The 12317-nt window shown below is 44.7% G+C and overlaps 1 protein-coding gene across 2 annotated transcripts in view; it reads right to left on the reverse strand.

Annotated features, from left to right (window-relative positions):
* Positions 1 to 12317, reverse strand: part of smoc1 (SPARC related modular calcium binding 1) — a 305052-nt gene that overhangs the window by 177191 nt on the left and 115544 nt on the right. For both annotated transcript variants that reach the window (XM_070878895.1, XM_070878894.1), the window contains exon 8: positions 6908 to 7097. In XM_070878895.1, the coding sequence (XP_070734996.1) occupies positions 6908 to 7097 (190 nt within the window). The remainder of the gene's footprint in view (positions 1 to 6907; positions 7098 to 12317) is intronic.

Genomic DNA, 12317 nt, shown 5'->3' on the forward strand with positions numbered 1-12317 from the left:
TGAGGAGAAACTTCTTCACCCAGAGAGTGGTGAACCTGTGGAATTCTCTACCACAGAAAGTTGTTGAGGCCAATTCACTAAATATATTCAAAAAGGAGTTAGATATAGTCCTTACTACTAGGGGGATCAAGTGGTATGGCGAGAAAGCAGGAATGGGGTACTGAGGTTGCATGTTCAGCCATGAACTCATTGAATGGCGGTGCAGGCTCCAAGGGCCGAATGGCCTACTCCTGCACCTATTTTCTGTGTTTCTGTGTATCTGTAAAGCATGCACTCCCATGTTCCGCCACCAGGGAGCGCATCCCCTGAAGTCCCAAGGGATCCCAGCATCCCTTGGGAGCACTGTATATAAGCCGGCCCCTAAGGCCTATTCCTCACTCTGGAGTGTCTTAATAAAGACTGAGGTCACTGTTACTTTAACCTCCCTGTGTACAGTCTCATCTGTGTTAGGAACACAATAATAATCGCGCACCCATTGGTGGCCGTGCCTTCTGTTGCCTCGGCCCCAAGCTCTGGAACTCCCTGCCTAAACCTCTCCGCCTCTCTACCTCTCTTTCCTCCATCAAGACGCTCTTTCAAACATACCTCTTTGACCACGCTTTTGGTCACCTGCACTAATTTCTAGTTATGCGGCTCGGTGTCAAATTTCTTATCTCATAATACTCCTGTGAAGCACCATGGGATGTTTCAGTACGTTAAAGGCGCTACATAAATACAAGTTGTTGGTGTTCCTGTTTCTTTCTCCATCCTAAATCTCAATGGTTAAGGGACGCCCTGGTCCCCTCGCCGCACCGTTACCAGCTCACACTTCCAGCTAGTTCTGGCGCAAAGAATTTTGAGCTGAAGGATGCGGGAAAAAGTCTATCGAACGGGGCACGGTACGAGACGCCCTGCTCCAGCCAGATTCTGCTTCAAACCTTCGTGTGGCAGGAGGCCAGAGGATCGAGCACGATCCTCCATTTTGTCGAGTTAAACAATGTGCAAAAAAGAAAAGGCCCGTTTTCTATCCAAATATTGAACAGTGGCTTTGCTATTTTCTCCTTGCATGAGTCTGTGCTCTGACTGTACAAAGTCATTCAGCATCAAAAACAAGGGACACTGCAGCCGATTCATGACAAGGAGCTGCACACAGAGCTTCCATTAGTGGGAGGGTAATCGAGGTTACAATGTGCTTAAACACAAGGCAGAATCAGGATACTTTGTTGCTTTATTTGGGAAGATTTCAGCCTGTCTGAATACACACCATGGGTGTGGATTTTGACTTTGCCCGACAGTGTAGAACAGCTGATAATCACTCATCTTACACTATCCACACAAAGTCAAAATTCCCCCCACGTGTAATCTGTACATTGCAGGTGCCTTATGATGTTTCCATTCGAAAACTTGATTGACTGAAGCCTATTGATGTTTTATTTTGGCCGGGGGGGGGGGGGGGGGGGGGCGGGTGGGCGGAGGGTCACAGTTGCCCTCCTGTTCCCTCCTCTCCTGATGCGTTGACACTTTCTGAGGTAAAGGTGCCTAGGTTCCCGCAGCCTGAGTGCACACTCTCCACACGAGTCTGTGCCGTGCCAGCAGCACTGACTGTGGGATGGGCATCAAAGCTGAACACAATCCTGTCCATACTCCATTTCCACACAAGAGTATGAGTCACTGGATAACCAGAGTGAAAACCCTTACTGATTCGCCCCCCTCCCCCCCCCACCAACCTCACATCCCCTAGCTCAAGGGCACTGAGGGTGATTGTAGGGTCTCCACCACATCCCCAGCACTGACCTTGGATCGAACCTGCCATCTTCCTGCTTTGTATGGGAGGAAAGAAATCTTTTTCCCATTGTGGCACTTTATGTCAAGTAGTCCCAGATCAGCCAATGAGTAAAGCGCTCGCTCTGTCCCAACAATCCACCCGAACCTTGGAACAGCTGTGTCTCTTTTACTGCCGTCAATATTTTGTTTTTGCCACACCAGCTCTCTTGTTTGAACGAGCTTGTTAATTTGGTGCCAATTCGGGTTGAATTGCAGGCAGCTTGTGGTGTGGAATTGCGCCCACTGGGGAATCACTTCAGTCCGTCCAAACTCATTTTACTTCGGAACCGTATTGTCAGGAGAGAGAGGAGATTTTCAGTCTGGGACTAATTCAAACCGAGATCCCAGAGGTGAAGGGATAATGTGCTAACCCCGAGTGTCACCCAGTCTCTCTCTATTTATGCTGCTTCATAAAAGACTTTTGTGATGCAACATTTTTCTCACTGCCCGTCCAGCATTGGAGCTACCGTTGGAATAGCATTTCAAGCTTATCATGCTGAGATATGACAGTACTGAAGAATGAAGCAACTCCACTTTGTGCACAGTCTCAATACTGAGCTTTGTTAGAGTGGGTGAGGTTTCAAGTAGTAGAATTTAAACTGCGAGCTCCCCTGCCTAGTTGTGACAATGCAGCACAATCTATTCCAGTACTATCAGCCTTTTTTGCTTTTAACATAACCACAAACCACTGTGGCTGGCGAGGGAAACAATATTTTCACAATAGATCCAAAGCGTATGATAGAACAGACAGTCTAGAAATGTCGCTATTAGTGCACTGCATCAGACTTTGGTTTAAGTTCGAGCATCATTCCTCTCAGAAGGAAAACAGGCATTATTACTGAATATTGCACACAAGTATGAACATGCACGCGGGCACACACACACACACACACTCATACTCACGCACTCACTCTCACATGCACACATGCCCACACTCATACACTCACATACTCATGAACACTCGCTGCATATACACACACTCACATACACAGTTTTCCACATCCTACACAGTGACAATTTTCGCAGTCAACCAGTGAAAGACTAACGCTGAGAAATTCAGAAAATTCAAAAACTGATCCCAACTGTAAAATGAACACTCGGCGCAACTGCTGCAAATCTTGGTGTTGTTTTACTAAGCTTTTGCCAGACTGCGAAAGTGCATTTTTTAGAAAACCTACAGCAAATCTTCCATACAGGCATTCCATAAGGCTTTTTGCACTTGCGAGTGACAGTGCTGCTGCTCGAATTGACTGGGTACTTATAGTTAAGTTGAATTAAGAGTGTTCAAGAGACTATAAAATACAATTTTGACCTTAACTGCGAGGTACAGTCAATTCAACAGTGGCCTTGAATTTGTGATCAGGATAACGGTGAACTGACAGCATTTGCCTTCATTCTGCCTTTAAAACTGACCGCAACTTTGGGATTTGGGCAGGCGCATGAGGAAATCCTGAAGTTGCAGCCGTCAATGACAGCTCCAACACAGGCTGCGCTGAGCACCCCCCCCCCCCGCCACCCCCACCCCAGAGCCGGTAATCTGTGTAATCAATCAAATCAGGGAGACTGACCAAAACTTCGTTCTCTCGCAATAATGACACTGTTAAATTCCCCACTAAAGGTTAGACCCAAAAGAATTAGGTGTAACTGGGGGTTTGACAGCATTGTTACTGCTAAACAAATATTAAGGGCATGAAAAACTAATTTTAATTTTATGCAGTGTGACATTTGTCCATTTTAATAAAAGTTAACATTTTTAATAAACTTTAAAAAAAAATGTAAACTTTTCTTCAAAATTTGACCATCTTTATTTCAGGTTTGCTTTTTCCCCATATGAAAAAAAGACTTGCATTTATATAGCCACCGGACATCCCACAATGCTTTATAGCCAATGAAAGTACTTTTGAAGTGTAGTCACTGTTGTAATGCCGGAGAGCCCCAATCTTTGTTTTGCCCTCTCGAACATTTTTTAAAAGTTAGAATTTTAAGACCTTACTCGCGTCCTTGTTCGCTGTCTGTGAGAATTCTGCGTTTTGATTGGCTGCTTAGACAGTTTGTTAGCGTCACAGCAGTTCACACAAGGGGATAGCACCACTATACTTCATTGATTTAATTTGAATGTCGGAAAACCCAAAGTTCTTGACCCAGGGATCGTGGGATTCTTGCGCAAAGCGTACTTCAGGGCCAGTGGCGAACACCTTCGGTTCGCTGCTGGCTGCAAATTCCGGGCCAATAGCAGCTGTGTCATTGTTGGGGCTTTGCAACTGGTATGCCTTTTTTTAATAACGTATAAGGAGACACTGGGTTCTTCCAGTGAAACTTGGTGTCATCAAATAAAAAAAACCTAACCAAAGTGCTTTCTTTTTAGAGGAGCACAACTAATAAAAAGTGAAACCATAAACCATAAAAAAGGTATAAAATTAAATAATATTGTCTCCGTGTCCACTCTGCCCACCAGTTCCTGCAGTGCCCACTGGTCATGGAAGGCCTCAAGCATACTAGAGGACGCCGCGTGTTTCTTCCCCAGTGCTACCCGGGCACTGAAAAGAACGCAGAAGAGAGGCAAGGAGCCAGGTGCATTTGAATATAAACCCTATTGTTTCCCTTCAATCTATTGCCTTGGGCTCAACCACATTTCCAGGCAGACTGCTGCAGGTTCTGGGAGGTGCTATAAATTTAGGAAGAGGACTTACCCTGACATTAGTGACTTTTCTGGGTTATGAAGTTTACAGAAACATTCCAACATCTTTAATAGTTCTTGCTAATCAAAAAGAGAGTCATCGATCTATGGAACAAGTTGCCGGCTTGTGCAGTGAGTGCAGATTCGCTGCAATCGTTCAAGGGAACTGGACAAGTTCCTGAGAGTGGTCGACATAACTACGTATAGAAGTGGAAGAAATTACAGACCAGGCTGATTACCTTTATGGCACTAGAGAGGTGGCTAAGCTTTATCACCTTCTTATTGAACACCCTTGAGCTATACATTATCTTGTTACACTGATGTTCCCACTAATAATGGAGGTGTGAATCTATGAATTATGCTGAGTATTCTGATCTGCACATGAGCCTGTAGAAGACTGTTCAATGTGAAGTGCTGCCCCTCTTAGCTAACTTTAAAAGAGTCGAGCACCTCGTCTCTGGTCAGGGATACCTTAGTCCCCATCCCCTCCCCCGCAGCAAACTGCCATGTCAACGCTAAAAACTGTAAGAAGCACGGAGCTGCGATCAGCTTCATGCAATCAGCACCCATTCGGCATCCTCCTTGAACGCCAGTCCAAGGACCAGCAATCCTCAGTCCTGACCGATGTTCCCTCTGGGACAGATATGCGTTTTCCCCACCAAACCCAGAACCGTTGTCTCAGTGGGTAGCAGACTTTTCCAAATGTGTTTTTTTGTGTCTTTTGTTTCCCGTCGCAGTTTTCTCCCTTCTGACCTCCTGACGGCGATGCCCATTATTTGGCAAGTTTCCCCCGGTATCAGGTACACAACGCACCTCAACCCAGTGTCATTCTTAATGTGTGAGCCATTGAGTGTTGCCAGGCTAGCAATCTGCAGGAAGCATCACCATTGAGCCTTCACACACACTCACACACATTCTTACACACTCACTCATACTCTCACACACATATTAAAACACACTCTCACACTCCACAAATGCACTCAACACACACACACTCAAACACACACTCTCACACATTCACTCAAACACACACTCCACACACGTATTCAAACATGCACTCTCACACACTCCACAAACGCACTCAACACACACATTCAAACACTCACACACACACTCTCACACACACACTCAAACCCACACTCTCACACACACACTCTCACACACAAACTCAAACACACACACTCAAACACACTCTCACACACACTCTCACACACTCCACAAACACACTCAACACACACATTCAAACACACTCACACACACACTCAAACCCACACTCTCACACACACACTCTCACACACACACTCACACACACACTCTCACACACACACTCAAAAACATACACACACATACTCACACACTTTCAGCATGGGAACTCGAGCTGATTTTTCCCCTTTGTCCAACCTAGGGGGAATGAGGCATGCTGCCACATCCACACACTTGCCCCAGCAGCAATGAGCACAGATTGAACCTAGGACTGCTCAGTTGCTCACAGCCTACCTTCACCTAGTCATCAAGGAGACTTAGAAGGCTATTCGGTTTGTATCGTAAGCAATGGATACTGTGGGTAAATGTAAAGTCTGTTTGATAGGTGACCATTATGTCATAAACCGCAACAGTGACGCTCACATCAACATTGCTTAAATGCACCTATTGAGCTGCAGGCTTTTGATTACTCCAGGTTATCCATTATGTTTCTATCATGCTGTGACATTCACGGAGGGGTCTGCTTCAGTTTTAGATCTTTTAAAACAAATCAACAGTGCGGGCAGGCACCAAGGGCTGAGGCAGCCCACAAGGCTGGCGCATAACACCTGCTCTTGACTATTAAGTTACTGCGAGTTCCTCAAGTAATAATCCACAGTCTGTCTGCAGGAAATGAGAATCCCGTCCGTGTATATTGTGCATGTTTTTACTGGCAGTTTGTTGGCGGGGGAAATCGCACTGCTGGGAATCTGCGTGCCAACATAGCCAGTTCGTCAGTATAAAGGGGAAGAAAGAGCCCAGTCAATGGCATGGCAATGCCCAAAGTCACCCACACCCTCCCAATACAATATACATCATCAAAACCTTCTACAGACCCCTCACGTGATGTGGCGTAGATTCGATATGGATCATTTTTTTTAAATGAAAGAACCTCAGCTGCAGCAACCTTCAACTAATGTTTGCAGTTTGGGCTGTAATTTATGCTACATGAGGTCACCGGTTTAATTTTTACAAATGATGGGAAGCCTAAGCATTTTGGCCAATCAGGACACAAAAATGTAACAATCTCCAAGGGATCGACGAGAAACTGGAGCAACATAATGGGCCTTATTCCAGCTCGTGGCTTTATGGATCGGCTCGATTTTGTTCCCCTCGGGTTTCTCTCCCTCAGCCGTGACAAGATTTCACCCTTCCCTTCGATCTCCAGACTGGTGCTACACTCACCGGGTGGATGTTCCAGGAATGGGGCGGCCAATATCCACCAAGACGCACCAGCAGTACCCAGTCGACTGGTGGCACTGCACCGGCTTGTAGAGCCCCGCCCCCGCGCACTCGGGAATGAAGATGCCATCTCGGGGGTACTGCCGGGTCTCTTCCAGTGCCGTTTGCCTCTCTTGGTCACAGGAGGGTTTTTCTGTGTAGGAGAAGCAGAGAGAGAAAATTGCTCGTCAACTGGTTATTTGTCTTGAAAGTTTGCACCCTAGCTGCCAGGCTTAATTCTATTTTAGTGCTTTTCGCCAAATAGCTTTCATGTCAGACTAATTTCATTTTTATTCTCTCCAAAGGTTACAACATTTTGCTGGCAGACACACGGTGCTTTGGGTCTGAAAGAAGTGGGTCCATTGTTCTTCATATTTATAAAGTGACATCGTTCAGGAGGCTTGCAGTAATGTGCACATCAGTCCAACACCAGAAATGAATGACAGATATATGAGCTCGTTCTTTCCAGCTGTACAGGGCAATTAGCTCAAACTAATGTCAATCCCAACACAATTTTATATAAATATGGGAATTCAATTTCTTTTCTTTGTCTGGTGTTACTTTCGAAAATGCCACTACGGCATAAATTAACAACAGTTTAAAGGGACGTCTCAGAGCTGTACATGCCCAGATTTTCCTGGAGCAGGGCATCGGCCCCATTAGTTAGATTTGTCGGCGCATGTCTAGGTTTCAACATTTTTTGCCGTCAAAGTTGCTGGAAGTGCAAGCTGGTAATGGCGCATGAGACCAACAGAGCAAATGAGACCTTGGTGAACAACAGGACAAAGTGTATCTACTTAACCAATGAGATTTAAAGGTTGGGAAATAAGCAGAGGAAGGACTGGGAAAGAGGATGAATTCAATGTCAAATCAGGTACAGAAAGAAATAAAGAGAGGGAAAGAAAGATTGTATTAAGAGAGAGAGAACAAGAGACAAAAAGGAAAAATAAGAAAAAATGTAAGCATTTGTAATGTATTTGCTTCATGGTTTCTTTGCTTAAGAATTCATAGCAACACATTGCTATTAAGAACTAGTTAGTTTATTAACAAAAGTTTAACAATCACACTACACATTACCAGCTCATCCACCAGGCTCACAACCACCTGCCTCATCATGGATGATCTGGACTCAACTGACTGGGGTTTTATTGAGTCTTGTGAACATCACTCACAATGCAACAGCTCTACAACTATTTTTAGTTGAACCAATAATCAAGTGCCCCTTGATTAAAGGGGGCACTAAAACCGACAAATTAAAAAAATTAAACTTTTAACATTAAATGGATCAAATTAAAATTTGGTTGCCGGAGGTGATGATGCACTCCCGTCCCTCCGGTGACCGCCTCTGGCGGAAGGCTACGAGCGCAACAGCTCTATAAAGCTGTGAGCATACTCACAGGTGCATACCTTACAACATTTAAAATCTCCTCAAACAATTCACAACCTGAAGGAATGAGACTCCACACTTGCACTAGTTCACTTTCTGAGCCAGAGAGGTTGATTGGCAGTCATTAACAATTATCACATCGTTAAAAGGGTACTTGCGCTGTTAATTACTAGCCTTAACTTTCTGTGGTGAGTTTAATGGTCATTAATATGCAAAATGCAACAACTTCATGAAAATCACGGGGAGGTTAAGGTCGAGATGCTGTTTTCATGAGACTAACGGTGGAATGGCGCAAATTGTCCAGCAACTTGTGGCGATTCACAATTCATGGGTTATCTCTTCTTCACCACAAGTTGCTGGCCGATTTGCACATTAATAAGTGCCATTCACACTCCATTATTTTTTCAGCAACACCTGATCTGTTGTTTTTCATAAGAAGTTGACACACTTTCTCAGGCTTGAGATACTATACTGGAGATTACATAGCACCTGTAGCTGCATACAGAACACTGGTTAAATACTGGAGGAGGGAGGCAATTGAAGGGCACTAGTTTATCGGGCTTTTCTTGTCTTTCCTATGTTCTTAATGTACATGTTGGTGGAGCAATGTGGAGAAAGCTGAAAACTATATGCCATCTGTACTGTACCTGAGATAGGAGCATTTAGAAGCAAAGAAGATAAACAATTCCATCCTCTAGCACTGCTATGCATTGTTCAAAATGAAAATTCATAAGGGGGCAACCGACGTGAATTATGAATGATCTAATTAAAAGTCACGTCAGTTGTAGAAACCCTTCGACCAGTCAGATCGTGGAACCAAAGACCATTGTCCCTTCAACCAACTGCCTAATCACAATGCACTGCCCGCTGCCCATTCATAGACCAGCTCTTTTTGGCAGCAGCTCAGGCTTCCGTTTTGTAGCTCATGGAGCCTCTCGCTTCAAACCAGCGTATCCCCAGACTGCCCGTGATCAATGCCACAGGAGATCTGCCAGCGTTTACAATATTTACATACCCTGTTGCATTTTGTACACCGCTGTGAACGAAAATGTGTTGAAAATTCATCCTAGCGTGTAAGAGAATGGAGAAACAATTATTGATTCCCTCAATACTGATAGTTGACTAATGCATACTCAGTGCAGTAGGAGCCATGATTTAGAATGTTCTATGAGGTTCCACGAGCTGTGGTTAAACTTCCACTCTTTACAGCTCTCTTATGAAATAGAACCCACAGTAAAGCACTCCTTTCACAAATAAAATGGCCTTTATAAAAAAAAATTGGAGGGCTTCCAAAAGAAGTGTTGTAAAAAGGTAGAGGATCTATTTAATTACCAATTTCTGATTAATTATGTGTTTTTAATTTGACAGGCAGAAGGAGAACAACTCAGGGGCCTCATTCATGTTGTGTTAGTAGAACAAGAGGAGTGTGGATTGGGCCAGAAATCCAGATTCCAATTGTACTTCGAACAAACGGGAATGGTATCTTTCTGAATCGATAGTTAGAGCAACAAGGCCTCACTGAGCAGCAGGGATCAGCCAAGTAGCGCTGACCAAAGGCAGATTGAAACTTTTCTTGTTCTACCCGGCATATTCTCCCTCACCATCATTCAGGTCCTCAGGACCTCCGGAAGCACTTTATAGCCAATGGATTACTTTTAAAGTGCAGTCACTCTTGTTTTGAAACAAATGCAGATTCCAATCTGTGCCTTGCAAGATCCCACAACCACCAAATGAGGTGAATGACCAGTTCATCTGCTTTTGGCCGAGTGAGTTGCGGATAAATATTGGCCAGGACACGTGGAGAACTCCCTTCCTTTCTATGAATACGGCTATGGGATCTTTTATGTCCACCTGAGCAGACAGAAGCGGGTTAGTGGGACGGAATGGAGGTTATGGAGCACACTGGGTGGGAAGATCGACAACAGAGGGGGCTGGGGCAGTTAAGGTTGCTACTCGTAAGAAGGCAGTGACAGGTGCCTTGATGGGCCCTCCGGAGAGTGCCGAGACAGGCACTGAGGGTAGCTGTGGACTTATTCAAGCCTAATATGGACAATAGGCAGACACAGTCCAATGATTGCTTGGGGTAGGAACTGGGGGGAGCAAGGGAGCAAGGGAGGGAAGAATTTAAAGATGACATGACCAGATGACCAGACAGAGGAGAGAAGGGCCCAAGAGAGGTCGAGATATTTAAAAATAAAGGAGAGAGAAATAATGGCCACTGGCCCAGCTAAAATGTGAACACGAACAGACGGGGTTACATAGACAGAGATAGGACAGACATGCCACAGTTGTAAACAGTGGACAGCGAGGAGATGCTATGCAAGAATCCAAAGCTAAAGTCTGAGATCTTGTGATGGGATGAAGTCGATTTGTAAATATTGTGGAGTCAGTTTGGAACATTCACAAGCACATGTCCAGGTTCAGTTGCGGAGACTGGGTGGATAAAGAAACCATTTGAGGGGTAGAGTATCAGTTGAGGTGCAAGAGGTTGAATACAGATGTTAGCTCATCAGTCCAAAAACTGTCAGTGCTGAACGCTCTTTATATGAAGAAATTCTTCTTGACATCAGTCCTATGTACAGACGTGCTTGCGTGGATGTGCCAAGATATGTTCTGGCACTAAAACATTATATATTTTTCTTCTTCTTTCAACATACTTGTACCAGAGGAAACATAAATGATCACTGAAATAAAACACAGGAGAGAAAACTGGCTGGAGAAGGAAATGCAAGGAATTTCTGGAACCGGAAAGTTCAGTAAGTCTGGCCCTATTGTTTGACGACCATCCTCCCCCCCCTTCCTGCCTTCTCACCACCTTCCAGTTGAGACATTAAATCAATGCCCTGTCTGCCTTTTCAGGTGGATGTAAAAGATCCCATGGCACTAATCAAAGAAAAGCAGGAACATTCTCCCGCTGTCCTGGCCAACATTTATTCCTCAACCAACATCATTAAAAAATAGATTGACTACTCATTTACCTCGCTGTTATTTGTGGAGTCTTGCGGCCAATGGCTACCACATAACAGTGATCTCAATTCAAAAGTAATTCATTGTACCTGAAGCACTTTGTATAACCTAAGAACATGAAAGGTGCCACATGAATGCAAGTTTGTTTGTACTTTCACCATCGTTTCCCACTTTCTCTATGGGGAACATTTTAGGGAACAGAGTGAAAGATACCGAGGAGCAGGTCATCACAAATAGAACTAAAGGGATGATTAAATATAAATTAACACAAACCTTCATTGCGATTCCGAGAGTCACCATACTTGGAAAAGATAAAACATTTCAGCTACATATGGCAATGTCACATAGGTTGCCTTAGAACAATCTAACTAACATCCAGCACAACAATACAATTGGTTGGAGCCTTTTTTGAGAGGCATCACTCAACCCCAACTGGCAATTACACCTATTTTAAATAAAAACAGAAAATGCTGGAAATATCCATCAGGCCAGGCAGTATCTGTAGAGAGAGAAACAGAGTTAACGTTTCAGGTCCATGACCTTTCTATTGTCAAAGTCGTTTTCACTGGAGTTCCAAATGGGATCGTTGTAACAATCACTTCTTTTGGAAAGACAATGGTTTCCATTTGGAACTCTGTTGTGAGGTCACATGCACTGTCACACCCTCCTCCTGGCCACTGCCACACTCACCCCAACCCTCTTCTCAATCTTCCTCGTTGCCATGCTCCACCTCACAGTTGACAAGCTCCCCGCTGGAGTGGAACTAAACTACAGAACCAGTGAGAAGCTGTTCAACCTTCGCCGTCTCCAGGCCAGGTCCAAGACCTCTCCAACCTCTGTTGTCGAGCTACAGTACGCAGACAACGCCTGCGTCTGTGCACACACAGAGGCTGAACTCCAGGATATAGTCGATGTATTTACCGAGGCGTATGAAAGCATGGGCCTTACGCTAAACATCAGTAAGACAAAAGTCCTCCACCAGCCTGTCCTCGCTGTACAGCATTGGCCCCTCAGGCATCA

Source organism: Pristiophorus japonicus, chromosome 4 (assembly GCF_044704955.1).
Source record: "Pristiophorus japonicus isolate sPriJap1 chromosome 4, sPriJap1.hap1, whole genome shotgun sequence".
In the NCBI taxonomy this organism is placed as follows: domain Eukaryota; kingdom Metazoa; phylum Chordata; class Chondrichthyes; family Pristiophoridae; genus Pristiophorus; species Pristiophorus japonicus.